The 22,064-nt window shown below is 44.8% G+C and overlaps 1 protein-coding gene and 1 long non-coding RNA gene across 10 annotated transcripts in view; one reads left to right on the forward strand and one right to left on the reverse strand.

Annotated features, from left to right (window-relative positions):
• Positions 1-22,064, forward strand: part of Grip (Glutamate receptor interacting protein) — a 201,384-nt gene that overhangs the window by 163,332 nt on the left and 15,988 nt on the right. For 8 of the 9 annotated variants that reach the window (XM_045739138.2, XM_045739142.2, XM_045739141.2 and 5 more), the window contains 7 exons: positions 9,269-9,431; positions 11,173-11,298; positions 12,958-13,122; positions 14,759-14,928; positions 15,412-15,597; positions 16,531-16,726; positions 19,493-19,710. In XM_045739138.2, the coding sequence (XP_045595094.2) occupies positions 9,269-9,431; positions 11,173-11,298; positions 12,958-13,122; positions 14,759-14,928; positions 15,412-15,597; positions 16,531-16,726; positions 19,493-19,710 (1,224 nt within the window). Of the gene's footprint in view, positions 1-1,853; positions 1,939-6,077; positions 7,682-9,268; positions 9,432-11,172; positions 11,299-12,957; positions 13,123-14,758; positions 14,929-15,411; positions 15,598-16,530; positions 16,727-19,492; positions 19,711-22,064 lie in introns of those variants that run through there. The other variant, XM_045739144.2, reaches the window with a different exon arrangement.
• On the reverse strand, positions 14,502-15,437 carry LOC138371598 (uncharacterized). The gene is made up of 2 exons (XR_011230541.1): positions 15,305-15,437; positions 14,502-14,935 (listed from the first exon to the last, which is right to left on the reverse strand). It is a non-coding gene; the product is annotated as an uncharacterized lncRNA (long non-coding RNA).

Raw genomic sequence — 22,064 nt, forward strand, 5'->3', positions numbered from 1 at the left:
TTTTGCTAAGGGTGACAACTTAACAACAATTAAATAAATAGTAGCCAGAAATATTTATCAGCATGTAATACTATAGAATGCAAGTAATTATTTGAGATCTGAGCACTATCACCAGAATATGGAGTAAGCCATAAATACACTAAAATCGTCTATCCAGATAAATTAATATTTATATGGGCTTAAAATAACAAAAACCAAGAACTTAGCTTAAACACAACTGCACTCGACCGCAGCCGCCACTCTACTGCCCAGGACGTGGTCCGCAGGCCCAACGTCGACTAACCGTCTACCCAAACACCAATTAACGTTCGCATGAACATTGTGAACATTCTATTTACAAAGGTCAGATCTAAACTCCAACATTATTAACTAAGAGTTGTAATTACTGGTCTCACATTCCTTGAAATATTACGGCTACCAAATATGGGAATAAATAAATATAAAACTATAGGCAATTGATTTGCCAACAATCGCCCTGGCCATTCCCAAATATTGTCAACCGCCCACACGGCTAATTTCACGTGACATCCACCACCAAAACAAACCTTACACACACTACCCAGCTATCTATGTTATATATATATATAATGTATATATATCTATATACACAAATCTTATACAACTGACAGCAATATTTACGTAGAGAAAACAATAACATAATACGAGGTTCGGGAGAATTGGCAGAATCGTAATAAGATTCGTGACAACTTCTGTGAACATAAAACTATATTAGCTAGACGGACAGTACACTGGGTGCCCTTAGGATAACACCCTTCTACCGGGGAATTTAAACTGTAAATTGTAGCCACAACCTAGATGGCGTTGATCTCGATACGCCACCCACCAGAGGTCATCATCATCGATCTCCTCTTCTAACTGAGGTAGGAAACCGGAGCCTTTCACCGATACCACGCCACCACCAACAGATGGCGTTGTCTGCATAGCACCCACTACCGGGGAGTTGGAGTGCACACCCATAGATGGCGCTGAAATCGCCACTCCATACTCCAGCAACGGTGTCGATAACATAACACATAGATACAATCAGAGAACACTGTATAAACATCAGAGGTCTGCGGTTGTTCAACACCCTCCCAGCGAGCATAAGAAATATTGCCGGAACAACCGTAGACATTTTCAAGAGAAAACTAGTTTCCTGCAAGGAGTGCCGGATCAACCGGGCTGTGGTGGGTATGTGGGCCTGCGGGCTGTTCCAAGCAACAGCCTAGTGGACCAAACTCTCACAAGTCAAGCCTGGCCTCGGACCGGGCTTGGGGAGTAGAAGCCCAAGGTTCTGGGTCCTTGGCGATTGTGCCAAGGACCCAGAACCCCATCAAGCAGGTATATATCCCAGGTTCCTGTCGTCATATCCCAGCGCCTTGTACTTATATCCCAGCTCCTTGCTTAGCGTTTTCTGATAATTACCTCACTTTGCCTTGTGGCCAGTATAAGGAGTGGCCACGGGCAGGTATGGTGTAGGCCACGGGCAGGTATAGTGTAGGCCACGGGCAGGTATGGTGTGGGCCACGAGCAGGTATGGTGTGGGCCACGGGCAGGTATGGTGTGGGCCACGAGCAGGTATGGTGTGGGCCACGGGCAGGTATGGTGTGGGCCACGGGCAGGTATGGTGTGGGCCACGGGCAGGTATGGTGTGGGCCACGAGCAGGTATGGTGTGGGCCACGGGCAGGTATGGTGTGGGCCACGGGCAGGTATAGTGTGGGCCACGGGCAGGTATAGTGTGGGCCACGGGCAGGTATGGTGTGGGCCACGGGCAGGTATAGTGTGGGCCACGGGCAGGTATGGTGTGGGCCACGGACAGGTGTGGGCGGAGGCAGCACAAGTGTCAGTGTGGGCACTATTCTTGGTCTGGCCGGCCGCCACCGCCGCCACAGTCGACACCTCCAGCCATGACAGGCCCGGACCTCTCCCGAGGGCGTGTAGGCGTGGGTGTGGGCGTGTGTGTGTGTGTGTATGGGCGTGCGAGGCGCGCACACCCTGGGCGTGTGTGGAGAGGGGCCAACTACCTGCCTGAGGAGGGAGTGCCCGCCTGAGTCAGTTACTCACCACACACTGGTAGACCCACTCTCAGACCCAGTCCGGCACTACCCTGGTGGTGGACTGGGCCACGTACTTCCTCCTCGTGTGGCCGCCAGTATACTGACAGTGTCAGGAGGCGACTGTGTGGCCGCCAGTATAGTGACAGTGTCAGGTGCTGACGGGGTAGTCAGCAGCACAGCTGACACTGTGCCCCCAGTACACTGTGAACCAAAATGGGGAGTGGTGGACGAAAATGATTAGTGATTATCCAAAATAGACAGTAAACCAAAAATATGTGATGAATCAAAATAGACAGCACTCAGCAAGACAAGTTGTGCTGAGCCAATATGATAAACAGAAGTGTGTGTAATAACCTGTGTAGTTACAGGATGAGAGTTATACGCTCGTGGCGTCCCGTCTTCCCGGTACTCTTTGTCGTACAACGCTTTGAAACCAACTGAGGGTTACCGTGTTCGCCCAGCGTGGTGCCCACTCAATTCCGTCTGACTCTCTCATTGCCTCGCCTTGTGTATGTGTCTGGGCCATCTTCTTTACGAACTTTCAACTTCTCATCTTCATCTCGAGATTCACTTCCAGAGGTGGCGCTGGCCACCCATCACAGGTGGCGCTGGCCACCCATCACAGGTGGCGCTGGCCACCCATCACAGGTGGCGCTGGCCACCCATCACTGGTGGCGCTGGCCACCCATCACAGGTGGCGCTGGCCACCCATCACAGGTGGCGCTGGCCACCCATCACAGGTGGCGCTGGCCACCCATCACAGGTGGCGCTGGCCACCCATCACAGGTGGATCTAAAGAGTCAGGTGTAGAGCGGGGTGCACACGTGAATCATAGAGAAGTTAACCTGGTGAGATGCGTCGCTGACTCAGCAGGGGGGGGGGGAGGGGAACATGCTCGGTTAACGTTAAACGTAGAATCAATGTTATCAACGTTGATAACAATGAATCAACATTTGATGACGTTGATGAGGCGTCATTCATAGACAGTGTTGACAATGGGGGGAATCTTTGACTCCCCCCATTGAAAGAGCAAAGTCTTTGACTTTGTGTGGTACGTGGGTCGACCCTGTTGTTGTTTTGAGGTCGTCCGTCGCTCAGCTGATGACAGATGAAGGTCGCGCGGGCTGTTGAGAAGGTAGGTACTCCTACCTTCGTAGGTAGGTAGGTAGGTAAAGAACAGGTAGAGAAGGTGGCACTTGTGTCTTGTTGTGACCAAGCTTGAATTCCTTGTTCTTTAATGGCATTGGCGTTCCTACGACCCGGGAAGACATGTCATCATTGTTTACGTCCATAATCACTTAATACAAGGAGCTGTTAAGGCCTACTAGCCTATACGAGGCCAGTAGGCCTCCGAGTAAAGATGTTTATGTAATAGATGTGTTAAGACTGGTATTTGTATTCCAAATTTTGTGTAATTTGACTTCAATATATATACCCTTAAACCACTATGGGTTCTTTAGTAAAGGAGTCTACGCCCTTCGATTCACAATCGGGAATCCCGGGTTTAATCCCCGCGGGAGACGGAAATGGATGGGTACATTTCCTTTCATCTGATGCGCCTGTTAACCTAAGCAGTAAACAGGAGGCCGAGTTTTAGGCAACTATTGTGGCTTGCATCCCGTTGAGGGTATAAGCACTTCGACCTTGAGGAACTGAATTAAAAGCCTGAATTCAGGGCCATCTGTGCCCGCTACCGGGAGTTATCTTAAGTCTCTCGGGCTGTTATTGATGCAGTGGTTTCGACTCCTGCCTGGCTAAACAATGTTGCTATCGCAGGCGACGAGTCACAATAACGTGGCTAAAGTAAGTTGACCAGACCACACACTAGAAGGTGAAGGGACGACGACGTTTCGGTCCGTCCTGGACCATTCTCAAATAGTTTCAAGTCCTGGACCATTCTCAATCGACTTGAGAATGGTCCAGGACGGACCGAAACGTCGTCGTCCCTTCACTTTCTAGTGCGTGGTCTGGTCAATGTTTCTATCCTTCCCCACCGGCTAGTGATTTGAGTCTGATCACGCCGTCACTCAACCCGTCCATTGAATCTGAGACTGCCTGCCAGTCTGTGAGTTATCAGTGACACTTCCACAGTTTCCGTTGAATATGACACTTCGATTCAGTTACTCGAGTGTGAGAGTGCCTCGAGCGGTAAGTGTTGTGGGAGCGTGGCACTCTTGAGCCGGGTAGCGTGAGAGGTATGGCACTGTAATGAGTGCCAGTCTGGGTTGACATAAATGCTGTCATGGGTGCCAGATGCCGTAGACTGGGCTGAAGGTCTCATTGCCAACTTCCTCTACCATCTGGCACTCCTCGAATATGTTGTGGCTGAGTCATTAGACACATGTGTTATGTGTTTGGCATGTTTGGTCTAGCTACGTTTTGGGGGGAGGTGTTTGGCTGTGTGTTTGGGGGTACCTGGCCGTGTGGGCATACCTGGACCATACCTGGGGAGGGTTTCCGGAGTTCTACTTCCTGAGCCCGGCCTGAGGCCAGGCTCGACTTACGATAACTTGGTCCAACAGGCTGTTGCTTGGAACGGCCCGCAGGCCCACATATCAACTACAACCTGATTGGTCCAGCACTTCTTGTAAGAACTTGTCTAAGTGCCTCTTAAAGACATCCATCTTTGTTCTAGTAATATTTCTAATGTTTGCTGGGAGGGTGTTGAACAGCTGTGGACCTCTGATGTTCAGACAGTGTTCTCTGGTTGTGCCTATGGCACCTCTACTCTTCACTGGTTCTATTCTGCATTTCCTTCCGTATCTCTCGCTCCAGTATATTGTTATTCTACTGTGCAAATTTGGGACCTGACCCTCCAGTATCTTACATGTATGTATATGTGTAAAATATATATACATACATACATATATATAATATGTATGTATACACCACCTCGCGCTAACACTGCCTTTCTAACATTTATTAGTGAGTGTTGAGGCTTGACCAGGAGAGTACATCAGGGGCTTCTCTGGGGAAATGAGTCAAGCAGGTAAGCAAGCAGGTATATTTACCCATCAAAACAAATCCATCAGCGGAACAAAAATGGTGTATACCGCATCAGCTTTGATCAGTTAGACTGGTGAGGAGGGGTGTAGAGCAGAGACTAAAGTGCCTACATCAAATGGAGGTAACGAACCCCTACGGAGGAACATGTTTCCTACGTCGGCGATTGGACTGGAAGGGGAGGAAGGGAGGGAGAAAGAGCGGGAAAAGCAAGAGTGTCTTCATAAAACTCGGGTAATGTTTCCACTAAGGAATGTTTACCGTAAGTCAGCAGGTGGGCTCCTCAAGGCAGTGAGGGAGGTAGCGGCGGGTGAGATGCTCTCTGATGTACAGGCGAGCGAGAGGGATACAATATGTAGCTGTTACCCGGGGCTGCCGGAATGTTGGCGGGCAACAGCAGGCTGACGCCATGATTGTCGTCTGGCCGCTATACTGACTCGCTCTTTCTCCACCACCTGCTGACATTGTAGTTTTTCGTCTTTTGCTGGAGGGTGCAGGAGCACAAGCCTTTCGCTTCTGTGGGCAGAAGGATTAAGCTTGAACCACAGATTTCTGTCATAGTCCATATTTTCGCCACCACATCATCTGCTTGCTGTTTCAATTTAATGACTTTAATTATTGCTGGACGCATGGTAATGAATATAGTGAAGGAAGAATATCCAGTTCTTCCACTAGTCCTCTCCGGCGCGAAGCTCGTGTACTTCGACAGAGATCTGTCGAAGTACACGACCATACTTTCCAGTTTGGTGCAGTGTCCAACCACTGGGCGAGGTGTTCAAGAAGTACAATGCGAGTTGTAAGATTGTCTTACAACTCTCTCTTTCTATTGTATCTCTTCCACTCTGATTTGAGGGTTGACGCACATGGTCCTTGTTTCTGGGAGTGAGGTGGGAGGTTAACTTATTTTTTGTAACGAGTTCGCAGGTTCCTCGTGAAGTTTCCTCGTTTATGCTTCAGTGAGTGGAATGTTGTGGAGAATGTGTTATAAATTGTAAAATTAATCTACTTCGTTACAGTGGAATGTGTTAGCACGGCACAACCCGAGTTGCTAGACAGTCGACGTGGGCCGACCCCACGTCAATCAAATTTATATTGAAACTGTAAAAGTAACTAAATACTGATAGTATACTGAGGAAGGTCCGCTGCCGCCGAATGTAGCAGGTTCAGCCCAGCATAGACACGAATGATGAGCTCCGCTGAGTGTAGCGACGTGTGATGAGCTCCGCTGAGTGTAGCGACGTGTGATGAGCTCCGCTGAGTGTAGCGACGTGTGATGAGCTCCGCTGAGTGTAGCGACGTGTGATGAGCTCCGCTGAGCGTAGCGACGTGTGATGAGCTCCCCAGAGTGTAGCGACGTGTGATGAGCTCCACTGAGTGTAGCGACGTGTGACGAGCTCCCCAGAGTGTAGCGACGTGTGATGAGCTCCCCAGAGTGTAGCGACGTGTGATGAGCTCCCCAGAGTGTAGCGACGTGTGATGAGCTCCGCTGAGCGTAGCGACGTGTGACGAGCTCCCCAGAGTGTAGCGACGTGTGATGAGCTCCCCTGAGTGCTAGTGTGTCGAGGTGTTGCTGGTGGTGACGGGTGTCGGCCACCGCCACGCCTGCACAGATGAGAGGCGCGGTAAAGAGGCTGATGCTCGGGTGTGAGGCGTGGGAGGATGAGCTCCGGGTGGCGGTTGGACTGGCGTGGGTCATCTGGGTCACTGTGGAGCCGCGGGCGGGAGTGTGGCGGCCTTGACAGCCTGGACCTGCTCAACGGTGCACGCCACATCCCTCCGTCAGGCAGCTCTCCGCGAGGCGGCAGCCGCCCGCACCGCAAGGGTCTCCGCAAGCGGTTTCTCTCCCTGACGGAGGGTCTAACCAGCTTCCTGACGGGGGAAAAGAAAGATAAGGAACCGGTTAAGCCCATTAACTTCCGTCCCTTTGACCACTCGAAGGACCTGGAGGTTGAGCTCAGCAACTCTGGCTACTGCTCCGACTACAGCTCTGACAGTCGCACCGACCAAGCGCGCAAGAATAGTAACTCAAGCTTCACCTCTTTCAAGGGCGCGGCGTCAACCCTCGCAACATGGGTGAGCCCAGGCAACGGTCAGCCCTTGGGGCAAGTGACCAGCCCTGCGGCCTCGAAGGTCGTCCTCAAGAGTCAGGGGTCAGCAAAGGCCCCGCCCAGCCCCCCACCCCGCAGGTTCTCCCTGTGGGCCATGGATGTCCACTATGACCACTATTATTACCCGGACCCGCGCCACCCGGATGATTCTGTCATCTATGACCCGCCTGTGGACCCGCCGCCGCCCCCGCCACCCATCCGGTGCTACAACATGGCGCCTCCCAGGTCTCCACTACTTTCCCGCCAAAATTCACCGAGGCCGCAGCCGCTGTTATCGCTGGCGGCCCTCGAGCGGCCTGGCACTCCACCCTCATCCCGCTCACACAGCCCCTTCAGGAGCGGCACGCCGCCCACGCCCCGGGCGACCACGCCCATGGGCTCTCCGGTGATGCGTGACCGCACCTTCTCCGACAGCCACGCCGCCCGCGCCACCTCGGAGGCGCCCAGTCGCGTCGAGTCGCGCGCCGCCTGGTACAGACGCAAGTCTCAGGCCCGCAGGCGCGTCCTCTCACGTTAGTACCTCATGTTGTACTGGTGTTGTGTTGGGGTATTGTGTTGTGATGTTCTGGTGTGTTGTGTTGTACTGGTGTTGTACTGTTGTGTTGTACCGAGACCTCCCCACACTTGGGGAGACAGCCCTGAGGGTGCTGGACCTCCCCAGACAGAACAGAACAGATAAACTAAGAAAATGTGAGTCTCAGGGGAAATGGAAAACGGGTTTGTAGAGAACAAGTTTAGGATGATTAATGGAAGTGAAGCTGCATGGTTGGAACTGAGAGAGACGCACATGTACCACAGTGGTCCTAGCTTATGGGTAGTGATCAAATCGAGTTAGATACATAGAACCTAATACAGTAAAGCTTCAAAAGTAGATATTTTTAGAGCCTTAGCTCTAAAAATTATAAATTCTAAGAGTAAGTGCATTACACAACCGAGTGACGGTAAGGTTGGGCTCGGGAGCTGGAACTCGATCCTTCAAAAAAAAATCCTCTCGTACTCATTCGTTCCTCCTCTCAGTATTTTGGTTTAATTGAAAACCTACACCTCATTGTTCTACCGCTCTACACTATATGAATGGTTACAGAGTACAGTATATGCACCATTTGGTCACCATTTGGTCCGGGAGACATCTCCCGTCACGCAGGGTGCAGTTGCGCCTGCACAGATCTCCAGTATCATCTTTTGATACTGGTAATGGCTCGAAAGGGCCACCACTTACGGGCTATTCATGCCCGTGCCACCTCTTGGGTGGCTTAATCTTCATCAATCAATCAATCACAGTATATGGAGCGTCACAGCCCCGCTCCTGTGCCAGGTAATTAAGTCACCTACGGGTTCACCATAGCCCGTGCTACTTGGATCTTTGTGTTCCCAGTAGCTCAATCTTAAACACCATCATCAGCAGCTATGGACAATAGTCGCGATATCCTTCTGCAATCTTTCCAAGTATTTGAAGAGATAGTTACTGTTCTAGTTATATCAAATGACCTAAAAGTAATGAACTGGGACATACTAATAATGTCCCAACTCCTCGTCACAGAATTAACATTTGAAGCACTCTAATTATGGAGTATTTCTCCCAGAAGCTGATGGTGTCATATTGTGTCACAGCCTAAGTGTGGCAGTGAGTGTTGTGCCTTGCCTGCTGAATAGTGCCTCCTTCTGTACATGAACTTTCACATGTAAAGGAGTTATAACTCCTACAGCTGTGTATGGCCATATTGTCTCTTATGAGGGGGAAGGGAGAGAGACAAGGAAACATTTATATTTGTAATAATATTTCGTGTCTGTTATGCCTTCCTAGGAGGGGGTTTCCTATATTTATTAATAACATAATTTCTTAGTGTAGACAAAGCTGAACGTAAATACTTTTGTAGATAAGATTGATTTGATTGATGAAGATTAAGCCACCCAAGAGGTGGCACGGGCATGAATAGCCCGTAAGTGGTGGCTCTTTTGAGCCATTACTAGTATCAACAGCCGATACTGGAGATCTGTGGAGGTGCGGCTGCACCCTGCGTGACGGGAGATGTCTCCCGTGTGTAGATAAGAGTTTTTGCCATGTTATATATATATATATATATATTATGATGTTGCAGCTGTGCATGGGAGCGGGAGTGTGGTGGGGAGGACGGCAGGTGTGGTGCTGGAGAAGGAAGAGGGCAGTTTTGGCTTCACTGTGCGGGGCGGCTCCTCCCACGACGGCCCCAAGTCCAGACCCCTGATCGTGACCCACGTCAGGCCAGGAGGACCTGCGGACAGGTCAGTCTCCACGCGCTCTTGGTGCTTTTATTCATATTTAACACACAGATAGAGATGAAACACATACACATATATATAATACACATAGTTTATTATTTATTTACATATATAATGTATATGTACTGTATATGTGAGTACGGCAATTATACACCGTACTCACCAACATATAAGCATAGCTATCAATGACAAAATCAATTTAGCATTGAGAAGAAATGTTATTTTTCATCCGGATTATATATATGATACTCTGGTACACTAAGGTGCATTAACTGTAGTCTAACAATGTCATGAGGTAGCTTTGAGGCAGTAGATCACATCAGTAATTTGATTAATACACAATAATGACAATACACTATAATGACAAAGATTACTAGGTACATTAGGGTAAAATGTGAGTTATCAATTGGTTCATTGTAGCAGAATTTGAGGATCATTTCAAGGAATAATGCAGTAGAATATGCACTCAGTATAACAACCATGATATCAGATGATATCAATGATTACAATGGTAAAGTTATATGGCATAGGTACATATATTGCGCGATTAGGTAGCACTAGATACATTAATTGTAAGTTAATTTACAAAAAAGCCTCCAGATCTCTAGCCCCTGCTATTGCATTGCTCTTCAACAAGTCACTTGAACTCCAAACCTTTCCTGACATTCTAAAAAAAGCAAGAGTAACCCCTGTCCACAAATATGGTGATCTCACAGATGTTAACAACTACAGACCTATATCAATCCTGCCTAACTTGTCAAAAATATTCGAAAAACTAATCTACAAGCAGCTTTACTCTTTTCTAGCCAAACACAACATACTTAGCTCTTGTCAATATGGCTTCAGACCCAAAAAAAGCACTAACGATGCACTTATTAGTATGCCTCTATTGTCAACCCATGTCTGTTATTTTCTTTTTTTTTTTTTTTTTTTTTTTTTTTAATCAACACTGTTTGTCAACCTATTGTATTTGTGCTGCTTTTTCAGTCATGTTCCCCCTTTTTTTTTATCTTTATTTGTATTTGTTCTCAACATCTTTTATTCTTTATGCTCAATTAGTATTAAGTTCTAGATATTAATGTTTTTCTTGCCCGAAACGCATTGCGTAATAGTGGCTTTAGGCATTGTATGTACTAGCTCTATCTATATATCAATCCATTAATGTAACATCACTTGTATGTATATACCTTACCTGAATAAACATCTGAATCTGAATCTGAGTAATGGGCAGTTGTACTGTAGGGCGATGATACACGAATTCCTCAAGTGATACATAAGCGCCTCTACTCTCAACACACTACTTATACATACAGTCTATTTATGTATTACAGTATTATACATACAATAATCCGGGCTTGATGCTTTCTTTTGATAATTATTTATTTTTCATTGTACATTGTGACACATAGTGGTCTTGTGTGTGAACAGTCGGCATACTGAATGTTATTTACCTGAATTTACCTGAAGTCCACTGTCTCTCTAGTGGCCTAACCTAACCGCCGGGGTATAGTAAGCCAGCGGCTTATCAAAATTACCTCCATTTAACCCTAATGATTTTATCGACTTGGATTTTGAAATTCAGCCATGTTTTAGCACTTAAAGCTTCGGCGGGTAGGCGGTTCCCTGGGGTTTATAATCCTTGTGGCCTCGTATATCATATTTATCTTCTGTATCACCCACATGACCCACACTATGGTGCTATACTGGAGTTTATTGATCACGTTAAACATGCTTGTGCATACAGAGAAGGGACGATTAAGGCAGGAGACCGCCTGGTGGGCGTCGACGGCCGGGACCTGACGCGATGCACTTTGACGGAGGCCCAAGAAGCCCTTCGCCGGGTAGAACGCAGCGCCACCCTCACCATAGAGTAAGCTCCCTTTTACACTCTAGCGACGGTGTCTCGCTTCATGCAGGTCGGCGTTCAATCCCCCGACTGTCCGCAAGTGGTTGGGCAACATTCCATTCCCCCCCGTCCCATCCCAAATCCTTTTCCTGACCCCTTTCCCAGTGGTATATAGTCGTAATGGCTTGGGGCTTTCATCTGATATCTCATTCCTTCCCTCTACACTGATGTCTCGACTTCATGATTAATACTCGACATTCACAGGTTTTATTTGTTTGCATTAACTCCAATACACCATTGATTTTTGCAAATATAATAAGACATGGAGTATTGTATGCTGTTACTGTAGTAATCCAGTGGACACATCCCGGTGGACACAATATCTAAGAATGTTGTTGTTTGACGTTTGTACCCACTGGGAATACAAACATTGTCAGCTGATGTGTTTACTTCAAGTAACGGTGACATTAACAATAGATATCGTTTCACATTTTTAAGGCTAATAGTTTAAATGCGTATAGATGCTGTGGGTGTTTTCTAACCATTGCTGTTAACAATTGAATCAATGGTCTGAAATTAATGAGGATTCCTGTAGTCAGTTTTTTAGTTTAGTTATGATGCAGCCATTGCCCATCCTGTGAGTGGTAGTAGACCCCATACCCATCCTGTGAGTGGTATTAGACCCCATACCCATCCTGTGAGTGGTAGTAGACCCCATACCCATCCTGTGAGTGGTATTAGACCCCATACCCATCCTGTGAGTGGCAGTAGATCCCATACCCATTCTGTGATTGGTAGTAGACCCCATACCCATCCTGTGAGTGGTATTAGACCCCATACCTATCCTGTGAGTGGTAGTAAGCCCCATAACCTTCCTGTGAATGGCAGTAGATCCCATACTCATCCTGTGAGTGGTAGTGAACCCCATACCCATCCTGTATTCACCTAGTTGTGTTTGTGGGGGTTGAGCTTTGCTCTTTCGGCCCGCCTCTCAACTGTCAATCAACTGTTTACTAACTACTTTTTTTTCACACCACACACACCCCAGGAAGCAGCCCATGACAGCTGACTAACTCCCAGGTACCTATTTACTGCTAAGTAACAGGGGCATTCAGGGTGAAAAACTTTGCCCATTTGTTTCTGCCTAGAGCGGGAATCAAACCCGCGCCACAGAATTAAGTCCTGCACGCTATCCACCAGGCTACCAGGCCCCTGAGTGGTGGTAGATCCCATACCCATCCTGTTAGTGGTAGTAAACCCCATGCCCATCCTGTGAGCAGTAGTGGACCATCCTCTGCATAGGTTAAACCCTTTTCACTGCTCCTGCGGATTTTCTTATTACAATAATTATTTAATTATTATTATTATTGTTATTATTGCTATTGTTGTTGTACTATAGTCACTCATTCCCACATCTCTTTACAATGTCAAGTGATATATATGCTTAACTGCCACCCAGAGCCACTATATCTTATCAGTGTCGAGAGGTACTTGCCACCCATTACAAGTATCTCTTCACAATGTCAAGAGATACTTGCTACTATTACAAGTATCTCTTTACAATGTCAAGAGGCACTTACCACCCACTACAAGTATCTCTTCACAATGTCAAGAGATATTTGCTACCCATTACAAGTATCTCCTGAAATTACAGTATATGTTGAGACTTTCCCTGTACTTCAGGTATGATGTGTCTGTGATGGATGGAGTGCGGGGAACGGGCGGACCCTTGCTGGTGGAGATAGAGCGGGCGATGGGCACCTCCTTGGGCATCACTCTCACCCATGCCCACCCACAACCCAATGCCATCGTCATAGAGACCATCCGCACAGCCAGCATTGCTGAGAGGTGGGTACTTTGACCACCATTATGATCTATGTAGTTACAGAAGGGAAGCTTCACTAGTGGTTTCATATAATCATTGTCATATGACAGACAATGCTGATGGTTTTGGCATCTGCCACCCTCTCATTTACAAAGGGCAACAGCTTATTTCATGAACTTACCTGAGGGTCACCACCTCTCTAGTGGTTGTGACAGGGGCAGGAAGTCGGTATCTTGTCAAATGCCTCACCCCCCCCCCCCCTTGTACTTGAGGATTTTTTCTGTGGAACCGCCTACCCGCTGTGGCCATAAATGCCTAAACACGCCTGGAATTCAAAATCCAGCTTGATAGTATATCAGGACAAATGAAGAGATGTTTAACAAGCTGCTACATCCTGCCTCTATTGAAGACACCCCTCTGGCATATTCAGGTAAATTTAAATTATTCCAGCAATCCACACTTCTGTTCACAAAAAGAAGAGCTTTAGTGCTTTTGTTCAGCACCTCTGTTTTCTTAGCCTGTTACCTTAAACCACTTCAAGGTAGTGCAATATGCACACATTTCTCAGCGCAGCACTTAACTTAGAGAAGGTGGTGGAGGCCAAAACCGTCAGTAGTTTCAAAGAGTACTGGGAAGACGGGACATCATGAGCATAGTTCTCATCCTGTAACTATGCTCAGGTAATTACTAGGTACTGTAGTTATTTATCATATTAAGTTCTTAACTAACTCTTGAGCTAGAGCAGTGGTTATAATTCATTGTGTCAGAAGACAGGCAGCCAGCTTATACATATAGTTCATGTTAGGGTTATATTCAGGAAATATTCAATATCTAGGTCCCCTCTTCCCCCAGGGTCAAATTACTGACCCCTCCCATGACACAATCCCACAACAAACTCGCTAACTCCTGGGTAACTTTTTAATGCCAGGGGCGCCTGACAGCTGAGTGGACATCGCTTCGGATTCGTAGTCCTGAAGTTCCGGGTTCGATCCACGGTGGAGGCAGAGACAAATGGGCAAAATGTTTTTCACCCTGATGCCCCTGTTACCTAGCAGTAAATAGGTACCTGGGAGTTAGAGAGCTGCTACGGGCTGCTTCCTGGGAATGTGTAACAAAGAGGAGGCCCTGGTCGAGGACCGGGTCACGGGGACACTAAGCCCCGAAATCATCTCAAGATAACCTCAAGATAGGTGGACGGGGGTATTAGGTGATAGGAAATGTGTCCAACCATTTCTGTCCTGCCCGGGATTCTAACCTGGAATGCCATGGTATTCCCAGTAAAATCTCCATTAATTCTGCACAGTTTAATTAGGCTAGCACCAAGTGTGTTGGCCTCCAATGTTGGCCAGACAAACAGACTTTTTATAAATATATAGACAATGGTGACTCAGTAATGACTTGGTTATTTGCATATTTTTTATTATCTAAAAAACATTATTAATGACTGTAGTACCAGTACTGTATGGTACTATAGTACCACATAATTCTGTAAATGTAGAAAGAAAACACCCTCTTCTTAGTAGACATGTACAGTAATAACATGGGGAAATCCCCAATTTACAAGCACATTTGTATACAAAAATAAAATGTCTTCCCCTCTCTCATTACTGTACAATCTTTACTGATATTTCATTGATTTTACAACATTTATTTTGGCAGATGTGGTGCACTGGCAGTAAACGACATTGTGGCTGCAATAGATGGGACACGACTCGATCAGTTGACAGTGGCCGAGGCTGCTCAGCTGCTAAAAACTGCACCTGGATCACATGTCACACTGGAGATCATACCGGGATCTGCTGGACAGCCCAGGATGACGTTTCGCAGAGGTATAGCCTTCAAAAATAGATAGATATAAATATAAGTAAATAAATAAGGAAAGAAAGAAAAGTACTCAACTACACTGAAACATCCGAAGAGGAGTGTGATGAAATAGTACACTTGACTGCTACATCCGAGTGTACATTTACTTGACCCAGTTCACTACAGCTCTGAATTAATATAAAAACAAATGTAGTAACAATTCAAAGAGACAAACAATTATTCTAATAATTAAATACATTCTTACATGAAAACACAGTCAGACTGACTGACATCAATAGCTAGAGCTGTTAGATGTCAGCTTACTACACAGCTTGACGACATACTAGGCACACAAAGTGCAAGAAATATTGCAAGTAAACAATTAGCTATAATGATGCTTACCATAATGATATTATACAATATGTATTATTGATATTGATATTTACAAATATCAGAACACTTGGCCGAGTATCTGAGTTGTACTATTCCTTTCTTTATTCTTGTATCAGGAGGTGGCGTAGCATTTCCACATTTGTATGGTGTGGTAGGCAGCAGCAGTGGGTATGGTAGTGGTGGCGGAGGCGGGTACATGTCCGGAGCCTCTAGTTACAACACCCTTACCTCACAGCGGCCGCGTTCAGCTGCCGCTAGAAGAGTAAATAGACGAACTAGACCCAATGATAGAGCAGAAACAGGCAAGCTATATTAGTTCTTAATCATTTTTCATATTAAATTTTGCATTATACAGCTCAAGCAAACTCCATAGTGGGCTTGTAGAATACTTTTGTAGTTTTCCACAGTTTAATGCTTCCATGTTTAATGTTTTAAAATGTAATATTCTACAATTTTGTTTTCACTGATTTGAGTTTATCCAGTCTTTTGCTAGCTTCAATTATGGTTATAAATCTCTACTAAATACCTATAATCTTTGTATGTTCATATTGTTTTATTTTTTTATTTTTATCTTGATTAAATCGTGTTTCTTCATAATTTGCCATAAAGTGTACAGACTTTTCAAGCCACTCATAATTTTATTTTTTTAGAACCTGAATTAAGGGAAGAGGTTCTTCATATTGGATGAAAATTTTCAGTGCTCTATAAAATGTATCTATAAAATGAATACCTGTATCTTTCAAATAAAGCTTAAAATGTATCTAAAAAGCTAGGCTTTCATGTGTTGTGAAAAATATATTTGGGAACATTTCAAGCAAAAGGTGGCACTGCTCCTTTAATAATAGGATTAATATACTGTATACTGTAATACTAATAACATTTTATTAATAAATAATATTACTGAGGGTGTGATTTAAATTTGTACACATACAGGCGATGAGTCACAATAGCGTGGCTAAAGTATGTTGACCAGACCACACACTAGAAGGTGAAGGGACGACGACGTTTCGGTCCGTCCTGGACCATTTTCAAGTCGATTGACTTGAGAATGGTTCAGGACGGACCGAAACGTCGTCGTCCCTTCACCTTCTAGTGTGTGGTCTGGTCAATTTGTACACAGTACAGTATGTATTTATATTTATATATAGTTATTAATCATGTACAGTACAGTGATTGTTTGTATTGTGAGATGTGATTGAACCATACCAAATTAATGTATGAATGCACTTGTGCAGGATCTGTTTCCTCACATACTACGGGAGGAGGCAGTATAGGGAAGGTGGGAGTGTGTCACCCCGAGTGTCTCGCAGTGACACTTGTGGTTGAAGGTCGGGGCTATGGACTCGTGCTTCGTCCACCGCCACACCCTGCTGACCCTGACACAGCCTTACCTGTTGTTGCTGCCATCGACCCAGGAGGACCTGCTGACAAGTACAGTATATCTTTTACCAGTTAATTAATAATAATAATAATACAGTAATAATAATAAACCAGCGTTGAATGTAATGAAACACCAATTTCCGGGTGAGCCCTGGTGACTCTGAAGCTACTATACTGATAGTATGCCATACTAGGTTGCATCAGCCACCAACCCATCCCCTATTCAAAAATAAAACCAAAAAGTACCTAATTTCATCTTCATAGTGTCCTACTTTGTGCTTCAAACTCACACTGTATCGTGTGCTACCCACTTCCACAATATTAGTACTTAAGACTTATACTTACCAATGTGTTCACCTCTGTCAACTCGTATTGTAGTTATTTGCCGATATAAAACCTTGCTACAATGTACCTTTTTATCTTACCTGATATGTTAGATTAAGGACCTGTCTGAAATGCTTATACGTGTTAGTGGCTTTGCATGAATGTAAAAATACCAATCTTATATAATCTCACCAACCCATTGTACCTTCTTGCAAATAAATTATCAGCCATGGTGTTCTGCTGGCCTACCGAGAACCACGAGCCAGAACCTGGCCATCCTTGCACCTCACAGAGGTGCAAGGAGCTGTGATATTTATATATTAATGTCACAGCTCCTTGACATAACTTAATAATGTCACAATTATTAATTTATTAATTTATGCCACCACTGGGAAAGGCACCCAGAAAGTCAGCAAGACAAAGCAAACCACAGCTGACTTCAGATGAGACCACAGCCTTGAGAACTGCTTAAAGAATATTAACCATGTAAACATATGGTCAAAATTCAACAAAACTAGTGCATGTTCGTTCACCTCATCTCTCCCACTTGTTTGGGGAGGGGGGCAGCTTGCAGTCAACCAGCTGCTACACCTTTAGTTCTATGAAAGATGCAAACAAACCTGAAGGAAGGGTGTTAGGGAGCCACCTGAGCTCGCCCAGAAATTGGCATTTTATTACATTCAACACTTGGTTTCTGGTTGGGAACCCCATATGGCTTCCTGAAGTTAACTACTCATGGAGAAGGAATCAAGGGCATGTACCAGGGAGGAGGGAGTACTGTAGGTACTAGGATAAAGAAGAGACTTGGTCTAGAAAGATGACCCAAGGTCACACAAGGGCACCGGGGGCCTGTATGACAAGAAGAAACTGAGCCACCAAAATCTTGTCTGACCACCGTAACCTCAGGACAGATTCGCAAAAACAGTTGACAGCGCTACATATCATTGGCGGTTCCATCCCAGGTTCAGATGTAGCAGGGCCTCGTCTGGTATTTTCGGTTAATATCGCTTTCTCTTACTATGGCAGCATTGGTCCTGCTGCAGCACCGCCATCTATTGATGTTGAGACTGCGCTGGATTTCTGGGTTGCAGTTGCTCGAGCAGTTGTGCATGTTTTTATGCTGGACAGGGTGTGGCTCTGGAGGCTGTTCTAGTTTCTCCAGAGTCATCCCTTTTGCCACAACTGCAACTATTGGGTGCAGATTCTGTTGGCCCTTTGCCGGCTTCTATGTCACGGGCTTTCTCTTTGGGCTTTTCAGGGTTCAGTTCCCTGGTGCCCTCCTCCACCCTTGCTCGATGTCTTCATGAATGCCTCGGCTCTGCATTGGGGCTTTGTGACCAGGCCACTAAGGGTCAGTGGTCTCCTTCCCCAATCGTCGGGTGCACAGTATAGTGTGGGAGTTTGCAGCTGTGCGGCATGCTCTGAGAAGGATTCAGATTCCTCAGGGCTCCATGCTCCAGTTCAATTCAGACTGTGGTCCATTGTCTGAACCAGAAGGGGGTGGAGAGAGCTCTCATTGGTCTATTGCCCTTTAGAACTGAACTCTGCAAGTAGCATGGTCTTCTGCTGGGTTCTCGGGGTTTGGTTCTCTGCACAGCTTTTGTGGATTTTCTAAATGATTTTTCCCATTGTTCAGCTTCAGTGGAAGCCTCAGGAATCTCAAGGGTGCAGTAGTGCCCGAGGTTGCAATTCTTTGGACCATGTCGTGGCATAGTCGACTAGTGTGCATCTGGGAACACCCAGTGTCTAGGTTCAAGTAATTTTCACGTCTCCTGTGGATTTTTTCATTGATGTACTGTATCATGATAATGTGATTTCTCTGTGTATTGACAGAGGGACGTCAGAGGTAGAATTACTGGACGACAAAACCAGTCATAAAGGAATTGTGTGAAACTCTGGTTCAACTTCAGTGGAAGCCTCGGGAATCCTTGAGGGTGCAGTAGTACCCCAGGTTGCAATTCTTTTACCATGTCGTGATGTAGTTGACTAGAATGTGCATCTGGGAACACCCAGTGCACAGGTCCTCATCACGGCTTCTGTGGAATTTCTCAATAATTATTTATAAAAATATGCACACAAAGAACATAAGACAGAGTTCCGAGCCTTTGGTTTGCTGCAGCTGCCATCTGGTGGCGAGGGAGTGAAGCTAACTAGTGAATAGACCAAGACAACGAATGTGTACAAATTAAAATCAGGGTTTCAAATACTGTCCAAGCAATTGCTTGTTTTGGTGCACTCTACCTTCGTGGGGGTTTTCTTCGGTAATGTGTTGATTTGTATCTCCACTTCCACATGCCTCTATTGAGAGGGTCAGATTCTAGTAGGTGCTAGTGATTTGATGTATCTGATGTGGTACACTGGAGATTTCCTGGTTGGGTTTATAACATTCAATGCTAGATTTTTTGCTTAATAAGCTACTGCCATTATTATGCCATGTGTATGTCATTGTCCTACACTCGAGAAAATTCATCAACTTAATGTTCTTATTTACAGATGTAGTATCATAAGTGTGGGAGACCGTCTAATGGGTGTGAATGGCCGCAGTGTATCAGGTCTCGGCGTCAGCGAGGTCACCCAGATGGTAGCCAACTCTCGCCCAACAGTCACCCTGGATGTTGAATTTGATGTTGCTGATTCTGTTGTGCCTTCATCTGGCACCTTTGCTGTCAAGTTAGCCAAAAGACATAACGGCCTTGGTATTACATTGACTGGTAAGTCTACTGCCTTTTCCATTAAAATATAATGGGTCTTTTTCACTTTAATAATTGAAATGTGATTATGTAGTCATCCTTTGACCGCCAGGGGTAATACGATTATCATATTACATTAATTTTAGATATTATTGTCTGGTTTACCAGTAATAATAATACAGGTAATTTGTTTTGATGGTGACCAGGAAGCATATGTGTGTGTGTATCTATATACAGTATATATATATATATATATATATGTCGTACCTAGTAGCCAGAACTCACTTCTGAGCCTACTATGCAAGGCCCGATTTGCCTAATAAGCCAAGTTTTCTTGAATTAATTGCTTTTCGACCACCTAACCTACCTAACCTAACCTAACCTAAATTTTTCGGCTACCTAACCAAACCTAACATATAAAGATAGGTTAGGTTAGGTTAGGTAGGGTTGGTTAGGTTCGGTCATATATCTACGTTAATTTTAACTCCAATAAAAAAAAATTGACCTCTTACATAATGATATGGGTTGCTTTATCATTTCAGAAGAAAAAAATTAGAAAAAATATATTAATTCATGAAAACTTGGCTTATTAGGCAAATCGGGCCTTGCATTGTAGGCTGAAAAGTGAGTTCTGGCTACTAGGTACGACATATATATATATATATATATATATATATATATATATATATATATATATGTCGTACCTAGTAGCCAGAACTCTCTTCTCAGCCTACTATTCAAGGCCCGATTTGCCTAATAAGCCAAGTTTTCCTGAATTAATATATTTACTAGAGTTTTTTTCTTATGAAATGATAAAGCAACCCTTTTCTCTATGTATGAGGTCAATTTTTTTTTATTGGAGTTAAAATTAACGTAGATATATGACCGAACCTAACCAACCCTACCTAACCTAACCTAACCTATATTTATAGGTAAGGTTAGGTTAGGTAGCCAAAAAAAGCTAGGTTAGGTTAGGTTAGGTAGGTTAGGTAGACGAAAAAACATTAATTCATGAAAACTTGGCTTATTAGGCAAATCGGGCCTTGAATAGTAGGCTGAGAAGTGCGTTCTGGCTATTAGGTACGACATATATATATATATATATATATATATATATATATATATATATATATATATATGTCGTACCTAATAGCCAGAACGCACTTCTCAGCCTACTATTCAAGGCCCGATTTGCCTAATAAGCCAAGTTTTCATGAATTAATGTTTTTTCGTCTACCTAACCTACCTAACCTAACCTAACCTAGCTTTTTTAGGCTACCTAACCTAACCTTACCTATAAATATAGGTTAGGTTAGGTTAGGTAGGGTTGGTTAGGTTCGGTCATATATCTACGTTAATTTTAACTCCAATAAAAAAAAATTGACCTCATATATAGAGAAAAGGGTTGCTTTCCCATTCATAAGAAAAAAATTATAGTAAATATATTAATTCAGGAAAACTTGGCTTATTAGGCAAATCAGGCCTTGAATAGTAGGCTGAGAAGTGAGTTCTGGCTACTAGGTACGACATATATATATATATATATATATATATATATATATATATATATATATATATATATATATATATATATATATATATACACACACACACACACACACACACACACACACACACACACACACACACACACACACACACACACACACACACACACACACACACACACACACACACACACACACACACACACACACACACACACACACACACACACACACACACACACACACACACACACACACACACACACACACACACACACACACACACACACACACACACACACACACACACACACACACACACACACACACACACACACACACACACACACACACACACACACACACACACACACACACACACACACACACACACACACACACACACACACACACACACACACACACACACACACACACACACACAGAGAGAGAGACAGTGTGTGTGTATATATATGTTGTACCTAGTAGCCAGAACGCAGTTCTTGGCCTACTATGCAAGGCCCGATTTGCCTAATAAGCCAAGTTTTGCAGAATTTCAATATTCTCATTTTTTCTTAATGAAATGAATAGCTTTATCATTTCATATGTATGAGCTAACTTTTTAAAATTTGAGTTAAAACTAACGTAGATATATGACCGAACTCAACCAACCCTACCTAACCTAACCCAGGCCACCTGGGGTCTTCCCATGACCACTGCACCAAGCGATCGTCTATATGTGTTGGTTGGTCATTGAACTTATCTTTATTTGCACACATGTTTCATGACCATCCAACACTTTACTACACCCATGGCATCTTCTGGGCCCATCTTTATTTCATCAAATCTCTGAACATGCTAGAGTCA

Source organism: Procambarus clarkii, chromosome 36, assembly GCF_040958095.1.
Source record: "Procambarus clarkii isolate CNS0578487 chromosome 36, FALCON_Pclarkii_2.0, whole genome shotgun sequence".
Lineage (NCBI taxonomy): Eukaryota > Metazoa > Arthropoda > Malacostraca > Decapoda > Cambaridae > Procambarus > Procambarus clarkii.